Source organism: Poecilia latipinna, unplaced genomic scaffold (assembly GCF_001443285.1).
Source record: "Poecilia latipinna isolate Pla-1442-1.1 unplaced genomic scaffold, P_latipinna-1.0 Scaffold1348, whole genome shotgun sequence".
NCBI lineage: Eukaryota > Metazoa > Chordata > Actinopteri > Cyprinodontiformes > Poeciliidae > Poecilia > Poecilia latipinna.
The window spans coordinates 45,313-64,711 of NW_015113964.1; the positions used below are offsets into that span (position 1 = coordinate 45,313).

At 38.3% G+C, this 19,399-nt stretch overlaps 2 protein-coding genes across 4 annotated transcripts; one reads left to right on the forward strand and one right to left on the reverse strand.

Moving 5' to 3' along the window:
• Positions 1 to 2,545: 2,545 nt before the first annotated feature.
• LOC106961911 (olfactomedin-like) lies at positions 2,546 to 11,358 on the reverse strand. Of its 2 annotated transcripts, XM_015056014.1 has the most exons (6): positions 11,270 to 11,358; positions 6,858 to 8,118; positions 6,567 to 6,725; positions 5,646 to 5,858; positions 4,254 to 4,386; positions 2,546 to 3,509 (listed from the first exon to the last, which is right to left on the reverse strand). In XM_015056014.1, exons 2-6 carry the CDS (start codon positions 6,891 to 6,893, stop codon positions 2,662 to 2,664), a joined length of 1,389 nt encoding a protein of 462 aa, XP_014911500.1. In that variant the 5' UTR covers positions 6,894 to 8,118; positions 11,270 to 11,358; the 3' UTR covers positions 2,546 to 2,661. The 2 variants fall into 2 exon arrangements, with proteins under 2 accessions (XP_014911500.1, XP_014911501.1); XM_015056015.1 differs by lacking the exon at positions 6,858 to 8,118 and having other exon boundaries at positions 11,270 to 11,347.
• LOC106961910 (olfactomedin-4-like) lies at positions 8,196 to 18,084 on the forward strand. 2 transcript variants are annotated; one of them, XR_001427855.1, is made up of 8 exons: positions 8,196 to 11,052; positions 11,128 to 11,250; positions 11,325 to 11,543; positions 12,887 to 13,040; positions 13,181 to 13,405; positions 16,168 to 16,336; positions 16,456 to 17,833; positions 17,949 to 18,084. XR_001427855.1 is itself a non-coding variant. In XM_015056013.1 (7 exons), exons 1-7 carry the CDS (start codon positions 10,999 to 11,001, stop codon positions 16,910 to 16,912), a joined length of 1,401 nt encoding a protein of 466 aa, XP_014911499.1. In that variant the 5' UTR covers positions 8,196 to 10,998; the 3' UTR covers positions 16,913 to 17,857. The 2 variants fall into 2 exon arrangements, 1 of the variants encoding a protein (XP_014911499.1); XM_015056013.1 differs by lacking the exon at positions 17,949 to 18,084 and having other exon boundaries at positions 16,456 to 17,857.
• The last annotated feature ends 1,315 nt before the right edge of the window (positions 18,085 to 19,399 follow it).

The following is a 19,399-nucleotide window of genomic DNA, read 5'->3' on the forward strand; positions in this document are numbered from 1 at the left end:
GCAAAAGAAATACTTTAAAATATAGAAGAAAAACTTAAATACATATAATTTTGTTGTTGTGATTTCAGCTGTGTAGTTAAAACTCCTATTACAGCCTCCGAGAACCTGCTACGTGCTTCAGATTCTGGATATAACAACAGACACATGACCAAAGTCAAAGTAACACAAGAAAGCACGAAAAGGGCATGCTCTTTAGTTAATTTGACACTCCAGGAAAAAAAAAATAACTTGAACATATTACACAGAAGCATGAGATTATTTTAGCTGGGATCAAAGAGTTTTGTGAAACCTAAAAAGCTACAAAGGTCTGAGGGTTTCCAAAATGTTCCAACATCTCAGCATATCATTAGAGTCCATGAAGATCCTCCCATCCTTTTTTCTCTGTGCAGAAACATGGAATCAAAAGCCACAAACACAGACCAACACGCCGCTGCTGCTTGGCTTCTTTAAATCTGTTGGCCAGCAAGTCTGTCATTACAGGAGCAGAGCTCTGGGTGTGTCACACAGTGAAAACCAGGCCTGTAAAACATCGGTGGACCACTGACGAAGTCTCCGTGTGTGTCTCCACCTACTGCCAACTTCTTGCACTACAACAAAGGGCTTCTGAAACCGTTAAGGGAAATCTGAATACCACAAAGTCCAGAACAAAGCCTGGGACAACCGATACCCTGCTGCAGCTTACTACACATGAAGAGCATATTAAATACATACATTCAAAAATGCTTAATTTATCTTGAAAGGAAATGAATAAAATTCTGAACATTCTGAGGACCTTTACTGTAATTTTATATATATATATTTTATTTCCAAGTTTCTTGTTGGTTTTAAGTAAGCATGGTCTACATGAGTGATTTTGCAATAGCTCAAAATGTCTTCTCTTCCTATTTCTTTTTCCAGTTGCTATTCTCGAATGTTTCTATAAATTAGAAACCTATTTTCTTATTTTTTGTTATTTCCTGCCTAAGCAGTCGGGGTTATCTGTAATCATTTGAAGTGGTTGTTTTTCAGGCTTCCTAAAGCTCCTTCCAAGCTTTTCTCTTAACTCTGACTAATTTGTCAGTACCTGCTCATTTTCAGAGGAAAATTGTTCTTTTTTTGTTAGGCCACTTAACTATGACTCATGGTTGCATAAAAATGTTCTTAAAGACAACTGAGCAAAGAACCACTTTTAAGTTGCATCACCAGGCAGCTAAACACAGAAAAGTCATTGTCATTTCTTAAGATGCAAAGCATCAAAGATGACACAGTTTGACATACGCAAAGGGTGATTTAAGCCCAAAAAATCTGATCTCCCAGGAGATTAATTAGTTGAAAATCTTGAAGACATCGTACGTCAAGGCTTGAAAACGTTTTTTTTTTTTTTTACTGCAAGTCTTTCAGATCCGTCTAAATTGATTTTTCACCTATTTTTCTTTTTCTTTTCAGATTGCACTTTACATTGATTAGAAGTAATCAGTTACTTTCTATTTCCATGAGGTATACTTATTTTGTAACACAGGTTTATTTAACTCAATTTGGAGAGACTCCGATGGAGAAAGACAACGATTAAAAGAGTTTATTGACATGTGTGAATAAAAGTTCTTTGGCGCTCGGGCCCCGGCTGAGGACGTCGAACTGTGAATTGCAATAGCTTGGTTGACCATTCCCAATACTGATTAGGAATGTCATCCCCCGGGACCCGATACTGGTGGTGGAGGTTGGTGAAGGATGGGAGCCTGGAGAGCCGGGAGAGTGGAGGTGGAGAAGGGCCGGAGGTGGGTTGAGCGCAGCTGGAAAGCGGAAGACGACATGGATGGAGGTCCTTTTCAACGGGAGCTTGGTCGGTGATTGGCCGTGACGTGGCTTGGTCCAGCGATGATTGGTCGGTGACGATGAGCGAGACACGCCGACTGGATGATGCAGGTGGGGCTAGAGTCTTCCAGTTTGAATTTATGCCAAGGCTTCTTGTTAGCAGTTATAATTCTTCATAGGTCATTGAAGATCGATAATTAAGAAGTCTCTGACTTGGTAGCTGATGCAGATGGACATCTTCTTCTTTATGATGATCAAAACATGTCTTAAAGTAGGAAAAAAAAAACACTAGTACAACATGAATTATGTTTCATTCTTGTTACTTGGGTAAAAAAATCTGCTAGCCCATAGCAGAAAACAATCACCCCATGAAATGTCAAAACTGCAGATCTGTTTTAAAATAATGCAAACGCGCAAGATTTTTTAAAATGTTTTTCGATCGACTATGAAGTCCTTATTTTACAAAATTCTTACTATTTACCTCCTTTCACTGAAGTATTGCATGTTTAGTTTATTATTGAGCAGATAAAAATTAAAACGGGAGAGAAATTTATTTTTAAAATTGTATTAAAAACTTCAAAACAACGTATTTATGTGGCCCCCAATCACTTTCAAGTTGATAATTTTGGCACTCGTGGCAAAATATTTGAACAACTGGAAGTGTGACGTTAAGATTATGTTGACACAATAAAATATTAATTTTTATTCACCCAAAACAAGTTTATTGCAAGTTTTTAAAAGAAAGGAAAAATTGCATTAAAACAAGACTTTTATTAAAACATACTTCATTTTTTCTTAGAATAGCAACAGAAAAAGGTGTCAGATGTGATTTGAGGAGAATATTCTTCTTCTTAGGTTCAAAGGCAACACTCAGAAGTAAGCCTGATAGGCTAGGAGATATCCATCATTGTACATGTAGATCTGCCTGTCGACCGGGTTGTAGCTCAGACTAGCCACTCCTTTAGCGACTTTCTCCAGCGGCAGTTCCAGAGAGTTGTCCTCTTTTCCTGTCGCTGTGTCGAAGGCGTAGAATACTTCCTCTCTGTATTCATCTACGTAGCGGGTGGCGTACATCACACCACACACCATGAAAGCGTTAGTCGCTGCCTTCTTGAACAGCCTCGTCTCCCAGGTTTGCGACACGTTGATCGTCTTTGAGTTGTCATCCCAAAACAGCTTGCTCACTACCAGATTGCCATGGTTGCCAACAGTGGCATAGAGAGCCCACAGTCCGGTTTCATCAGCCTCAACATCCACGTCGCTATTCGAGCGGCATTCATAGTAGCAATATGGAAATTTGTTGTTGAAGCCCACACCTGTGCCAGGAAGGGTTACCCGCTTGACCTCATTGGTCTTCAGGTCGTAGCGGCAGATATCTGCAGAGCGGTAGCAGTGATAGTACAGACCGTCACCGTACAGCACAGCACTAGGACCCTCAATGGCGGTGGGAGCTGTGACGGAGGAGGAGAAAGTAGCGTCCCTGTGGTTGGCAGAACGCATGAAGTCTTTGTAGGTTTGGTAAAGGCGGACTATGTTTCCATAGATGTTGCTGCTGGTTAGGGTCTGAACCCAGTAGGTCTCTGTGTCCGACTCGCTGTCCATCTGCGCCTGTTTGCCCCATGATCCAGAGACGTGGTTTTTGTCATAGGGGTTGATTTTGGTCGTGACAGGTTCACTGATGTTGGTGATTAGGCCCTTCATGCAGTACCTGTTCTGGCCTGAAACGGGGGGGAAAGTGTCTTGAGTCCAGATTAAACTTTCAATATTTCATTGAGTGTATCATTAAAGAGTGGAATGATTATTATATTTTGCATAATACATATTATAGTACACTGATATTTTTTAGCTTTTACTTTTTGGTCACAACAACATGTTTCAAAAGAAATACATTTTAGCAACCAGGCAACCAGAGTGGATATAAAATGTAGTTTGGAAGTCATGATTTCAATGAAAAAGGCTCTAAAATCCAGCTGCTTCAAACCTATGTTTAAAATTAAACTCCCCCTTGTTCAACCATTGGACAGGATTAAGTGTTTGTTTTTGGAAAGCTGACTTGAATTTCATTTGCCACACGCAGCCCTAATTACTGCAAGAGAAACATGAAGTAGGCTAAAAGACCCCAAAAAGCAACTCATCAGGCTCCAATCTGAAGAAATTCAAAAGTGGATGAGAAACAAAATAATTAACTTAAATTAGTCCAGAAAAGGTTAAAAGGCTATTTATAAGGCTTTATAACTATAACGGACTGCAATAGCTTCCTGTAAAAGAAATTTCAATTAGACACAATATAAATTTATTCAAAACTATGTGGAAATTCAGATGTAAATGTAAAATTGGTATTACATAATGCAAATTATGTAAAATTAAAAAATCTACTTTCATTAAATAAAAAATAATAATAATGATCTGGAAAAGCTCTGATTAATTAGATCTTTGGTGTCACTGCAGACACACAGACCCACCTCTGAAGTCTTTGGGGATCGACTTGCAGGACTCGACGTTGTTCTTCAGGTAGCGAAGTTTCTCCTTGACTGTCTTCATGTTCACCGTGTCCGATGTTTGCATCTTTATCACATCTTTTCGCAATTTACCCACCTGAAAGACACAAATAATTTAAATAAATAACTCCTGAAGAACAGTCTACAATTTCTTGAACTTTGGTTATGAGTGATAGTTATGAGTAGTCAGTATTTAGTGTTTTGCTGGTTTTGGAGAATCATTGTTACGGAGGAGTTAAGCTAACTAGAACTAGAAAAAGCTAGTGAACGAATTTATTCACAATCTGTTTACTGTATATGGCATTTCCACATGTTTCTTATCTACTAAATATACAAGTTGCGTGCTAACAACATGGCCTTTAAAATTCATTCATTGTTATACTTTCTATATTTCGGGTATGCTATATCAATAATTACATTAACCATTACTTTTATTTCTAATAATCAAGACATTTCTAGAAAAATAAAAAATAGCATGAGGTAGCCACGAATGCATGAAGCTGAAAGTTTTTATGGAGTTATGACTTTACATTTAAACTCAAACATCATTTCATAATTTAATAGCCACCCCAGGCAAAAGCTGTGGTAGCAAACTCTTTAAATTGAATCTAAGTTAATGAGGTAAAGATTTAAGTGGTAGTTTCCAATAGTAGATTGGAGTCAGGAGAACTGTTGTCTGAGAGCAGGAGTCTGGAGACCTAACAAACCGCAACCTGTGAAGGGATTCAAAAGTGCTACATGATGAAGCCAAGCTTCCTGTAGCAGGGAAGAAATGCTTGTGAGTTTCACTTTAACTTTCTGTAAGCATTCAGAGCAAAGGCTGCAGTTTGGACCTGTATCGTTTCTCAGATTGCCACATGCGTTAGCGCTTCCATTTACCAAAAAAGCTATTGCTATGATGCTTTATAATAAATAACCATACAGTAATTCAACTATTCAACCTGTTTTGAACAGTTCAGTTGAAGATATCATCTGCATGTCAGTCTATAGTTAGTTCTCTCACACCGTGTTGTTTGGCGCTGAAGTCATTTCAAGCTAATGCTAAAGGTGAACCACCTTCATGTGGCTCAGAAACAAAGAATTAATCATACAGTAAAATAAATTTTCTTACCTGAGAAACGATATAATCACTCAAAATAAAACATTTAAATTCTCCAGTCACTTTTCTCAGTTAAACAAGCTTTAAATTCAGTGTTACTTAAATATTGCAACAACTCAAGAATGTGTTCATACATTTAAACTCCTGCAGGTAAGATACTGACCACTCATACTGATTCCAACCCCTCAAATACTTTATTATGATTCCAATCAATCCTAAACTGTGTTGTCTTGATTTTTACTGAGTTTCCTTTGAACCTCTTTGTGGAGTTTCTGTGACTGGTCGTTGTTTAGCTGGCCGTGCACAACGGTGATGTCCGTCTCCAGCTGGCTGAGCTCCTGGCCCAGCAGACGGATGGACAGCGCTGTGTACAGTCCGCGGTCATGCAGGTACTGGTACGGCTCAAGTCGTGCTGTCAGGTTTGAAATTTGAACCTGAATGTCAGGGAGACGCTGACTGGAGACCAACACCTGCAGGGAAGCACACACAAAAGCTCCAAAATGTCAAGATTGCAGGTTGAAGCAAAACTATCAATAAATTGTTTCCTATTTTTTGAGAATGGTTCGCATGGTTTTAACGCTCTGAAACAAATCAAGTCAGACAAGAAAACAAAATGAATTTATCATTCTGGTGTTTAAAATAAACTATATATCATGTGTAGGCAATTTGACAGCCAAAGATGTTAGTTTTAATAATTAGCTATAATCAAAACATTTAAATAAACGTGTGATTGATATGTTAAAATGTAAAGACAATTTTAATGAACAAGCAATTTTTTGTTTAATAATCAAAACAATTTTTTAATTATTATTATTGTTATTAAATTCATATAATTTCATCACATGGTTTAACTTCCCAACAATCAAAGTTTTGTGTTTTTCTTTTATTTCGAACAGACAAAAAGTGAAAACAAGAAAAAAAATAAAAAAAATTAAATTAAAGCAAATTATCATGCTCAGTTGACATGCAATTTTCCATCATCTTTTCAAAAAGGAGCAGGCAGAAGACACGCGATCTCATGATTTCCTGCCCCTCTCACTTATCAACTTAAAAACATTTAAATCTCCAAACACCAAATAAACTTACATCATTTCCACATTACATGACACTGAAATCTCACATTCTCATTGTTAAATGTACAGCGATTCTACTCCATGAAAATAATCTTCAGCTCTTACCTGCTGCTGCAGGCCGTGCAGAGACGTCTCGCAGGTTTCAACCTGCTGCTGCACAGCCTCGTACCTCAGAGCAGGAAACGACCATATCGTGGTGTTCACATCGCACCGGCAAGAGTCAGACTTTTTCTGACCCGGCACGCGGTAAGCCCAGGTCTGTACCTACATACAAAAACACAGATATTTATGGAAGCAGAAAACAGATGAGGTGCTGAAAACCAAAACTCCTCACTGAGATTGTATCTTGAGGTTTCAGTCTAAATTTTTTTAAGGATTTGTAGAAATGTGACTTACTGTAGATAAGAGCAGTGGGAAGAGCAGCAGCATCATGCTTGAAGCTGGACCAGTGATGATCGGACGTCTGTGTGGTTCTCTTAATCAGCAGACTGATTTACTGTCTCTCATTTGTCATTACTGACCCATAAAATCAGGACTCAACTAAATATATCAAAGTGCAAAGTTACCAAAGACTTGTGGTCTGGCTCAGTTTCCTACTTCCCCTTCTCTTTATTGGTCGTTTATTTGTGAGGTCAGTTCCTCTTTTAAAAGATCCTATAATCATTTTTTTATTTGAAATGTGTAAAATCTCACAGAACAAAACCTTCATTTCCAAATTTTATTTAACAGCATTAATTAGATTGTGTTTCTGACTGCCAGATTATTTGTCCTATTTCTTGCCGTACATCAACCACTTTTCCCCCACAGCTGCTTGTCCATCTCCAGAAAGTTTAAGCTTATATTCCACATTATTTTTTAACACGGACATAGTCTGACCAACCATTATTCTATTGCTTTTATTATGAAAAGTTTTAGAAAGTATTTCATCCACTTCTTTTCTGTGATGGCTTTAATGGAAATGTGATTAGAGCACATGAACACAGCCTCTTCTAGGTGACAGTGGTGATCAAAGATGTCTGAAAGCCACGATTCTCTAACTGTGGGACAAATACCACCAAGATAGCTTCTGACCAAAACCTCCAAAAAAAAAAAACAAAAGCGACAAGAAGGAAAAAATAATGAATATATTTGTATTTGTCTTCTGTTAGTTATTCAGTTAAGATCAAATGGGTTTACTTATGTAGCACTAATTCTCTACAAATAACGGGTCAAGGAGTCACTTTACCAAAAGGTCAAATGAATTCAGTCATTTAGATGGCTTCAAAGTCATTTATATCTGTTTTTAAAACACTTTGTTTTTAAACTCTGAAGAATTCTACACTTAATTTAAACATGCAATTTGATCAAATTGTGTTTTTTTTTTTATTCATTGTGCAGGTTGAACATTTTCTGTTCCTGAATGCTACAACCACATCTTCAAAAGTGAACCAAAAATCTAAATAATAAATTAAAGGAACCCTTCAGTCAGTTTTTTTTTTGTCCCCATTTGACTTTTCTCTAAGTTTGCAGTCACTTTAAATTCAAGGCCATTGACTTCTAAATGGAAGTAAAACAGCAGAACTCAGATAAATAAGGTCATTTATGACCATAATCTGCAGACTCAAGCTGCTGATATAATCATTTGTCTCCTATATGAACCTGAAGACGGAGGACAAAGCTGCAATACAACAAGGAAAACAAAATACTTCAAACAAAGCAAATGAAATGAACACAAGTGATTAAATAAACATACATCACATTTTGTGCAAAGGAGAATATATTTAATATGTTGTTTTTAGCAGTTCTCTGGTGATCTGAGAACAACACTGTGGGTGAAAGAAAATAAAAATACTTTAATTAATGTATTGTTTTGAGTTGAGTTTTAGAATCTTATTCAAACAGTGGTGCCCAAGTTATTTCCTCGAGAATTACTATCCTGGAGCATTTAGATGCATCTGAATCAAATGGCTTAATTCCCTCATCAGCAGGTCATTCAGCTCTGTAGAGGCCTGGCAAGGAACCATTCAGTTAGTTCAGGTGTGTTTGAGGGCAGATGTATCTAAAAGTTGGAGGATAGTGGCTCTTGACAGCTACAGTTGGGCATTCATGGAGTAAAGAAACATGTTCACAAATATAGATCTCATTTGAATCCAGTTTACTTGGTTAAATCTGCAACTTTTCTAGTCGGAATCATGACAAGAAGCTTTATTGTTGTATTTCAAGTTAAATAGAACTTTCCATTTACAAATTGAAAGAAAAAAATGGTTAAAGAGTCAGCTTATTATAGAGAAATAATCATTAAAGCTTAGCGTTAGCCTGACCCATATAAACCGTTTTATCTGATGAGTCTTACTTAATCAAATCGTAGTTCCTAAAGAAAAGAGACGCAATGTCAGCAAGTTCTGAACATTTTTAAAACTCATTTACATGTGGTAATTTTTTCTTTTTATGCTGACTTCAGACTGGTTCTATTTAAGGTAAGAAAAACAATAAGCACACTGTCAAACAGTGGGACATAAAAAATGCTTGGCTTGAAGAACTTAGTCTGTATTGAATCTTTTGTGTGACTAACACAAACCACAGAAATGAATATTAAATTTAAAAGTCTAGTCCAGGGTTGTGGATTTTTTATTGAGGTTCTTTTTCCTGCCTTCAGTGCAGAATGGACACTTTCTGTTCCTAAATCCAAATTAACACAAATATTATTAGCAAAAAGATGATTGATTAGTCATTCTTTTTATTCACACGTGATTTCCCTGCATCTCAACAGAGACCATATGAGCAATTATTCACAATGTGTAAAAGTAAAAGTCCAAATTTTAACCAGATGACATCTCTAAAACAGTTTACCTGCGTTTTTAATACGCAAAATATTATTTGCATGTTAGACGAATAACAGTCATATTCCTTTTTTATTTACAACGCAGCAGTCCGATTTGTCCTTAAAGGAATCGCAACAAGCAAATTGCAACAAAACTCTTTGGACTTAGTTTGAATAAAAATGGTAAATTTGTATTTTTGGTGTTTATATTTAAATAAAATCATAATTTCTTTCAAATGGAAAGAAAACTCTGAGTTTTGTTCCCGAGTCTGATTACACTGATTTTTCTTTTTTCTCAGATTTGTCCTTAAACAAATCTGAGTTAAATTGAACTGAATTGTTCGTATCTGAACTGAATTCTGCATGTCAAGCTGTTTTGGTCCAAGTTGAATTTTGTACACTGGCACCATGAAGATAAATGCAGCCAAAATTTGGATCTGTATCCATTTGCTGCTGGTGTCAACGTCTCTGGGGAAACAAAGAGCTTGTGCTCATGTCATGTTTTCTAAAGCATCGCTGCAGTTTCACAAAGAGTAAATTACACTTTATGTTTAGGTGATCTTCAACTTAATGTTGCCTCGGAGTTATGTCTATGCATCCTGTCAGCATTTCTTCTCAGTTGGTTAAATATTCCTGTAAAATCGCCACAAAGTCCTAATATGTGAAGCAATTCCTGAATTTGTCAAAAATACAACCTTAATATTAAAAATACTAATAAAGTACCATGTTTTTGAAGGTGAAAAGAGTTGCATCGGTTCAGTGCCCGAGAAGCATCTTCATGCTAGTTAAACTTTTTCACATTTTACCTCATAATTATGAGCATCAACTAGGCACAAAAGGATGCGTTTTTTTTCTTCCTAAAAATAAAAATCTGATGTGCGGCGTACGCGTCAGATTTTATGTGTATGCCACAGAGAGTCCAAATAAAAATCTGAGTAACATCCAGAGCATCTCATTTCGCACGCGATCCTGCTTAACTTATGGAAAACTGCAAACCGGGTTTTGATTAATTTTATTTCAACTATGGCTGTCTTCTTGCCACAAATGTTGTCCTTTAAACTCATTTTCCTTCCTGAACTGTGAATGCAGCTATAGGTGGATGGTCTGGATGTAGGTTTGCATTTGGGTCAGAGCCTTTCAATGTTCAAACGAAGAATTAAACAGTGACATTTTCAAAGCCTGGGACGTTGTTTTATAACCCAACCCAGTGAAATTCCTCTGCAACTTTCTCCCTGACCTATCCGCTGTGTTTGTTGGTCTGGTGATGGTGTTTGCTCTGTAATGTTTTTGACAAAACAGGTGGATTTTATGCAGGGAATAAATTACACACAGCACTGTTTATTAATTAGTTAATTAGTCTACAGGCAATTATTTTGACCAGATATCATTTATGGGTATCAGAGTAAAGGCTGCAGCATAGTTTGACGTGGCACAATGTTGCTCTACTCCCTAAAATCCCCATTAAGTAAATATTCGCTTTTAATTGCGATGTGACAAATGTAAGAGTCTGCTTTAGTTCTTGAGCAAGATTAATTTATCAAAAGTTCCTCTCCCTTATGCTTCTGCCTTCTTAGCCACAAAGAGGAAAGGAATAAGATTCAACAAACATGAAGAAAAGAAACTTCCTCTTTTCCCCATTTGCATGCACACATTAGTGGGAGTGTTCACTGCTTAGAAACCTCATCTGCACACAGGACCTTGAACAAACTCCAGTTTTATCAAGCTCTTTGATCAACCATGAAACCCTCTGTAATTGTTCCACTGTGGGCTCTGTTCTCCCTAGCCCAGCAGGTAAGAAACAACGAATGACAACTTTTTTCATTTTAATCCAAATAAAGAACAGCAACCTGATGCTTCAATCTTCAGGCGGCTCCAAGTAAAAGCTGCACATGTGAGCTGAATCCAGCAGAAAAGGCTTTTCCTCACGACAAACTCCAAACAGCGGAAGGCAATGCGACAGACTGCAACACCCACGTCACACCACAGAAGGTAATCCCACCGTGTCTACCTGCATGTCGGCAGTCATGTTGAGTGTTGTGTGATCATCGAGTGCGCCTCTGCAGGCTCTGGAGCTGGAGAGTCTGCTGCTGGGACTGGAGAAGCGCCTGACCCAGCTGCACAGCGACGTGTCCGTCCTGGAGGAGGAGGACGACGGAGAGCTGTACGGCGTTCTCAGTCTGTTCATCATAGAGAACGAAATGGTCGAGATCAGGCAGCTGATGGAGAAGCTCAACAGCACCACCGTGGAACACCAAGTCCTCACCGATGACACCGTTCAACAGGTAGATTCACGCATTAACTCTTAAATCTTTAGGACAATCAAATAGCAGAGCCTCAGAGAAAATTAGAGAAAACTCCAAGCTTTAATTCGGGTATCAGCTTCTGGTTTAACCGCTCACCTTAAACCAGTGTTCCATGTTTTTGGTGAATCCCTTCTGCCACACACCTGACTTGAATAAGTGGGTGGTTAATAAGCTTCTTCAGCACTTGATATCATCTAATTATTTGAATCAGGTGTTCTGAAACAGAGATACATCTAAAATATGCAGAGCATTATTCTTTGAGGACAGCAATTGAGAAACACTGCTTTATCTGTAAACATATTTTTTTGCCAACAGGGCCTTAGTTTGCTGTAATTCTATTGAAAGATACAATAATAAGCTGATTTTAGTTAACTATGCACAAAGGTTTAGTTTGAAAATGCCCTCGTATTTTAAACAACACAAAACATCATGTTCTTCAAAGGTTTCCCAAGGATTAACAAACAAAAATCATCCTAAATCCCATTTTTTTGGGACATAAAATTCCAAATGAGTGAACATTTCTAAAACCACAATAAAGTTTTCCATTTGAACATTATTGAATATCTTGTCTTTGCTGTGTATCCAGTTGAATATAGATTGAAAAGGATGTGGAATAATTGCATTCTGGTTTTATTTATGTTTTAATGTCCCAACTTCATTGGAATTGGTTTAAGTTTTAGATCAACACAAATCAAAAGAAATACATTCATAAATTAATTTAGCTATATGCATATTAAGCAAATGAAGACAAAGAGAAATATGTTTCTCTCTTGTCTCATACAGGAAACAGGAAGTCATGGACTAACTAACTAAAAGGCTCTCTGATCAGCTTTAAAAAGAAACATTAAAAATAAAATTGACATTTAGGGTCAATTAACAGTTAAAAACATGACTGATGATTTATCAAAAAGAGATAGTGATGAAAAGAAAAAAAAACCCCAGTGTGCTGAGAAAAAAATATATAACAAAGAAACTGCTTCTTTCTTGTTTAAAGTTGTAAAGTCATAATCTGAGACCTAAAGCTGACTTATCGTATCTGTAAGTGTGAAAATCTGTAGATATTATTGTTATTGAAAGACAGTGCAAAGCTGCTGCCATCTAGTGGCTATAAATTAAACAGCAAGACGGTTTGTTTAATTGATCAATACAATTAAACTAGACATATTTCATTTCCATTTCAATAAAACATCACTCACATAAAATCAATATTAAAGGTCTGTCTGTGGTTCCATGACTTTTAAAAATATCACTGTAAATTCACAAGTCAAAGTCTTAACCTTTTTCCCCCCAACTGCTCTATATGTTTCCATTGTCTTTCTCAGCTTGAGGAGTTGAAAACTGAAATGATAAAACTGGAGAAATTTGACACCATGGAGGTGGTGAAGGGACGACAAGTCAACAAGCAGCTGAAGAGCGCCCTGGAAACATGCAGGATCGGAGTTAATGCCACTGTCACACCCACCCAGCCACCATATGGTAACTCCCTCAAACATAAAGATCTCAATGACCTTAAACTCAAATACTTAAATGTACTGACCATTTTCCCAGGAAAAATGATAAAAAAAACAAAAAAAAAAACTGTAGTTGTATTTCATTAGTGTCTTTTTTTAATTTAGGTACCTGTCAACACGGTCCACTTCGTAACATCACCGGGCCTGGTGTGAACACACAAGGAGAGTTCTCTGGCAATTATGCATACGGGGCTTGGGGTCGCGATCCCAAACCAGAAACGAGGAAGGAGAATTGGTACTGGATGGTACCTCTGACTTCCAGCCAGTACGCTAACTATATCCGTTTCTACTCCAGTCTTAGTGCACTCATCATTGGGGTGAGCACTCCAGGTGAGGATGTTCGCCTAAAAGTGACTCGATAATTCTTCAAAATATATGCATCCAGTGCTTTGTTTTAACTTCCGCACTTAAGTGAAGTACAGTTAGCTGTTCGATTACTATTTATGAGTTTCTACTGGTTCCAAGACACCAGTATGTGTCCAAAAACACCCTTTACACCCCAACCCTTAGTCCCCTCTCTAAAAGTGTGCTTCCATGTTTCTCAATGTGGATCAGAGCTCAGAGAAGGAAATGGAAGATGGGATCAACCACTCTGATGTCAGACTTGTAAGTAAATTGCAATGGATCTTATGAAGATTTCCCAAAGGAGTAAAGATGGCTGAGGACCAGCTTGCAGAGGGTCTACATCAAATGAGAGGGAAATGCTACCAATCTGTAGCTTCTGAGGTCCTTTAGATGAGAGGTCTTCGGCACAGGTACCATGCAGGTGGACTTCCACAGCTGCAATAAATTCCCCAGCTTCAGGCTCATGTTGAACATGTCTCCCATGATGCCATACAGTTGATCTGCACAGCACTTCAAGTGCCTGAAGCTAATGCCATCCAGACCGTCAGCCTTCCAGTCTTTCGCAGGTTGTTCCTCACCTGAAGTGTTGTAAGGATCAGGGTTGTAGTGATGAGGAAGGCTGTAAGATGAAGTTCTCTGAACAGAAGTGGGTGAGAGATGTCTGAGAGTTGTCAAGTTTGGGGAAGAAAAGCAGGCAGTTGTTGAAGATGAGGGGCGTTTGCAACAGGGGAGATGAGGGAGTGGTGAATAAGTGATTATATCTATTGAAGAACTATTTCAGCTTATTCGTCCACTGTAAATCTTCTACAACCTGGGCATTTAATGTGTCACTGGAAATTGCCGTCAGACTTACAAACACCACTTTTTTCCCCCTTCTCTAATCTTTCTTCTCAGCTCCTCCCTGTTTCCTGATCAAAACAGTCTCTTCTTTTTCTCATGGAGAGCTGTTGTTTCAGGATTGATGCCAGAGCTGCAAAACATTGGACCTTCATGAGGGGCACAGTGTTGCCAACACCGAGGTCTTCCCACATGATGGAGCTGGAACTGTCCCTCAGAGTGTCTTTAGTCTCCTCAGACCATTTCTTCATTGTGAATTTCATAGCTGGTTCTTTGTGTACAAGAGGCTTTTACACCCATGAAGATGAACCAGGTTGTGTTTTAATCCCCCCGGTGAACAAGCTTACCTTTAAAGGGAATTTGAAATAAATGGTCTCTAACAGATTCCCAGCTCACCAGAAATCACTGGATAAAAAAATATATTGCAAAAATAACACATTAGTGTTTTAAGCATTATAAAAGGGCATGAAGTCATACTTAAGAAGATAAAATAATGTATAACAGTAAGGGTTACTTAGATTGATTACAAAATAGCAAAATTCCTGAATGCCATTAAGAATATTTGTAAGAAAGTAGGGAATCTTTTTAATATTCTGTAAACAAAAACTGAGCTTCATTGTCAGGCAGAAAAACAAGAAAATAAAATGTTCATCTTGCTTGTTTCATCCACATCGTTTAGATCACTTACAGCAGGATGAAGAACTCTCTTCTGGATCTTGGCTCAGCCAATCAGATGATTTGTTTGTTGATCTGGAACTCACCAGTGCAGAAGAAGAACATTCTGCTTTCGGTATGGTTCCAGGAAGTTTTGTTGGTAGGTGCGAGACTTAGTAGCTGAAAGACCAGAGGCCCTTCCAGTGGGGTGGCTGGCTGTGTCTGTGGGGAGTGCACTGGGATGGGGGCAGGGTGTTGGGGTACTGGGCCACTGAATTGGCTTGGCTTACTGCCCTCGTCTTGGAGGAGGCCACTCTGTGGGGGACTCTCCTCTTAACATTTTTGATCTATCAAAGGTCCCACGTCTCAGCAGGTGCTGCATTGGTTTTGGGGCACAGCTGGGACAAGAGGGAACAAGGTGGGGAGTCCCCTTTGATGGTGTGCTGCTTGTGTGGGAGCTTGGACCATGCCCGGAGTGCTGGGCACCCATCAGGATGCCTATGGCTCCGGGGGATACATCCCGGCCAGAGGCAGCAGTGGCTTCGCAGAGCTCTGTCAGCTGTCCATTCTTTTTGGTCTCTCAGGGCCTAGCTCACCAGGTGTCCCTCTCTGCCCTGGTCCTTCTGCTTTACAGCTGCTGTGGTGGGCCAGTACCACCTCAGTGTGTTGGAGGTTCTGGGGTAGGGAGGGTCTCCCTTGCTTAGTGCTGGGTGCCTTTGCTGCTGGGGGTTTGTGGGAGCTTGGGGCCACCAGAGAGGCTGGCTTCAACCTGCCTCTCTGCGAGATGGAAGTGTGGATAGGTCAGGAGGGGGCCGCCCTACATTTCGGCCTGTGACTCTTTGGCCTGGGAGCTGCTGCTCCATTGCTTTGCTGATGGAGCAACCTTTTGTGTGGAGTGGTTGCCTTTCTGATCCAAGTTTATCCTTCCTTTGCTGCTCTTTGGTGCTGTGGGTTTCTGGCCTTTCAATCTTCTTGGCATGAACAATTGTGTACCTCCAGGTGACACACTCACTCACATAAAGTAGGTCCTTGGTTCAGCACTGAATCTGTTCCTCTGTCTCTAATGTAATTTGCAAGTAGGTGTGAGCAAAGAACAAATAAGCAATTCTTTACATTGTGACAATAGAAGAATATTCTACATATGATCTCTGTAAACATCTAAGCTTCTTCGTTCTTGACAAACTGAGGTCCAGGTATTATAATCACACCAGTAAGAGTATTCTAATGGTTACCTGATTGTACATGTTTTCTACCAGGCAACATTCAGATCGCTTCCTCTAACCCGACCACCAACACCATTCAGGGTCCCAATAATGTTTTGTATGGAAGTGCCTTGTACTACAACTGTTACAACCGGGATGCTGTTTGTCGATTCAACCTCACCAGCAAAAGTGTGACCAGCGTACAACTACCAAGAGGAACCAGGTTAGATAATGTTGCAAGAACATTTGATGTGCTGGTTCTGTTTGAGTCATCGCTACAGTCTTAGTGTTGTTCTTTCTTTTATTGCATTGTTAGTATTATTCCTGTCTCGGGTCTGATAGGTATAACTCAAAGAGTAATTTCTGCCACCTTGAAGACTGCTACGCCTTCACTGACCTGGACCTGGCCACTGATGAGTCAGGCGTTTGGGTCGTCTACACCACCACCGAGGCATTAGGCAATCTGGTTCTGACCAAGGTGGAGGAGACTGAGCCGCCAACGCTCGGTAAAACATGGCGCACTTCAGTCTACAAGCGAAGTGTGACCAACACCTTCATGGCCTGCGGCATCCTCTACGCAACACGTTACATCGACGCAAATGTGGAGGAGGTGTTTTATTCCTTCGACACCACGACGGGGATGGAGAACTTCAAAGTTAGCATCTTTATAAACAAGGTGTCCCCTAACATTTTCTCCTTGAACTACAACCCAGTGGACCAGATGCTGTACGTGTACAGTAATGCTAAAATGGTCTCCTACAAGGCTTTGTTTGGGTACTCTGATCGTTATTTTTCATAGGAGTGATATTTGATCGTACAGTGATCAAATGATCACTGTACGATCATTTGACATGATAGTATTGTCATGGTGTTATATTAACATATAAGCAACAAGTTTCCTATGAAAGACAGCATATTCTCAAAATGTTTCCGCATGGCTTTAGTGTTACTGTTGCAGCCGCGCTGTCGTTGAAGTAGAAGTTGATTGTAAAACGGCACATTCAGCTTTGGTTAGTTAGACAATTAATCAACTCCAGTTAAAAAATAAACTTACTCAGCTTGTTCAAATGCACTGGATTGTGATGAATATGGCAAATCCTTTTATTAAATTTATAAGAGAATTTTTGAAACAACAGGAAGCCATAATGTCTATTACTTCCTAGTAGTACAGTAGATGCCTAATAGTAGCGGGGATTAAGAACCAAAACCTAACTTTAAAATTATTATAACTGCTTATTTTAGTAGTTTAATCACCAAATATACCTTGGTATGCAGTAATACATACAGTGGAAACCAAAAGAAAGAAGGGTTCAGTTTCAGGGTTAATAAAATTTGCAATAATCACAATAAAGGCTAAAAATGAAGAAAAAAAATACAGTTTGGCTATGAGAGTATGGTATTTTCTATTTACAAATCTAAAGAATCACATCATGTTGCTATTTTGTTTAATTCTCTTTAACGGTGTATGTGGGGAGTGGTGTTTATATGGTGTGAAATTTCTCAAGTTGCTTTTCTGCTCCAATGATAAATTAGATTTTCTAGCTGTTTGTTTAGTGATCATTCAAAAATGTTATGACTAATTTTCCGTATTAAATTTTGTACCTCCTTAAAGATGGAGTAGGTAATTTTTATAAAACGTGTAAAATTGTCATGTTATGACAGTATATATGATGGATATGTGAAAGAAAAATCAAGTATGATTGATGATGAGAATAAAACTGTCTCCTGTCTCTGTCTTTTTCCAGCAGATCATCTGTTTCTTACAAATATATTAAAAACATGTTTCATAAAAGTTATCTACTGAAACATTAACAACAAAAATAAATAAAAAAAAGTAAAAATGTATTTTGTTGTAAACAAGATTCAAGAGAGTAAATATATGATTCAAAACAATTTGGTGAAATCTAAAATGTATGATGTTACTGATTTCACAATTCTTTAATGAAATAAAAAAAATGTTAATCAAGTTTATTCAAGAATAAAAACATGGATATATTCTGCCTTATTCCATTCAGACATGATGTTACATATATATTTTGAAATCTTCCAACCAGGTAAAAACTGATTATTTCTTTTTTTTTTTTTTTTTTTTTTTTTTGCAAAAAAATAGTATGGTGATGTTTTTAGAACTTATTTCAAAAGATGATCAGAAAAACACATAAAAAGCTTGTCAACAGTAAAAAAAAATAATAATTTCAGTGCTATGATGTGAATTTAAGTTTTTCAATTAATTACCAAGAATTGCTGATGTAATTTTAAATATACAATTTTGATTGAAATGTGAATAAATACAAAAAAAAACATTCACAGTTTGTCCTACAAACAGAACAAAAAATTAATAAATAAAATCTCACAAGACAGCAAATCACAGTGCCTAATTTTGAGTGAATGAATATGTAAAATCCTTGGACAATTGTGCCATCTACAGGCTGCCTTGTAGAAAAACTACCAGGAAAAATGCAAATAATAGACTTCAGACAGTTTGGAATGTGATACCCTAAACCAGGGGTCCCCAAACTACGGCCCGCGGGCCGGATCCGGCCCGCCACGTCATTTGGTCCGGCCCCCTGAACAATACCGGATCCGGCCCGCCTCCTCATACCAGAGAGCATTCAGTGTTTATTTTTCATATATTGTATTTTCCGGTTTATATGTGGATTTTTCTTCAACCACCAGGGGGCTCTTGAGCAGATGTGAAACTAACTTTCCCTCAATGGAATATATACCAGTCAGTCCCAGTCACCGTTTCACTCACGGTTTTTTCCATTTGCATTCTGGGTAAAAATCTATCTAAAAGCGCGAATGTCTCCCCGGCCCCCCCCCCCCCTCTGCCCCCCGTCCACAAGAATTTTCTAAGGTTTCTTTCTCCAAAAACTAAGACCGGCCCCCGACCAGAAAAAGGAACAGCTATGTGGCCCTCGCAGGAAAAAGTTTGGGGACCCCTGCCCTAAACGCATGATAAAAGAAATCTACAAAAAATATAATTATAATTTACATGCAATTTAAATTACAATTTAAATTGCATGTAAATTATAATTATGTGTCAAATTATAATATTTGACATAATTTTTGAGAATGAAGGAGGGAGGGATAAGAGCAGCTGCCACTGACCCTGCAGGTTACCATGGCAACGTTTTAGAGACTTTGGACCAATTGGAAAGGGATACTTCATTGAATATTAAACTGTTTTTGAAGAGGGGACATAACAAAAGCGATAAATTTCCTATACATTGATTCAAAAGTGTGCAGCAAACATCCAAATAAAAAAAAAAAGCCACAGTGTGAT

Coding starts and splice junctions, on each gene's coding strand:
- LOC106961911 (XM_015056014.1), bottom strand. CDS start 6,893: ATGATGCTGCTGCTCTTCCCACTGCTCTTATCTACA. Junction 4,387..5,645: donor CACAGAAACTCCACAAAGAG/GTTCAAAGGAAA, acceptor TGTGTCTTTCAG/GTGGGTAAATTGCGAAAAGA. Junction 3,510..4,253: donor GATCCCCAAAGACTTCAGAG/GTGGGTCTGTGT, acceptor CCCCCGTTTCAG/GCCAGAACAGGTACTGCATG.
- LOC106961910 (XM_015056013.1), top strand. CDS start 10,999: ATGAAACCCTCTGTAATTGTTCCACTGTGGGCTCTGTTCTCCCTAGCC. Junction 11,053..11,127: donor TGTTCTCCCTAGCCCAGCAG/GTAAGAAACAAC, acceptor TTCAATCTTCAG/GCGGCTCCAAGTAAAAGCTG. Junction 11,544..12,886: donor CCGATGACACCGTTCAACAG/GTAGATTCACGC, acceptor TGTCTTTCTCAG/CTTGAGGAGTTGAAAACTGA.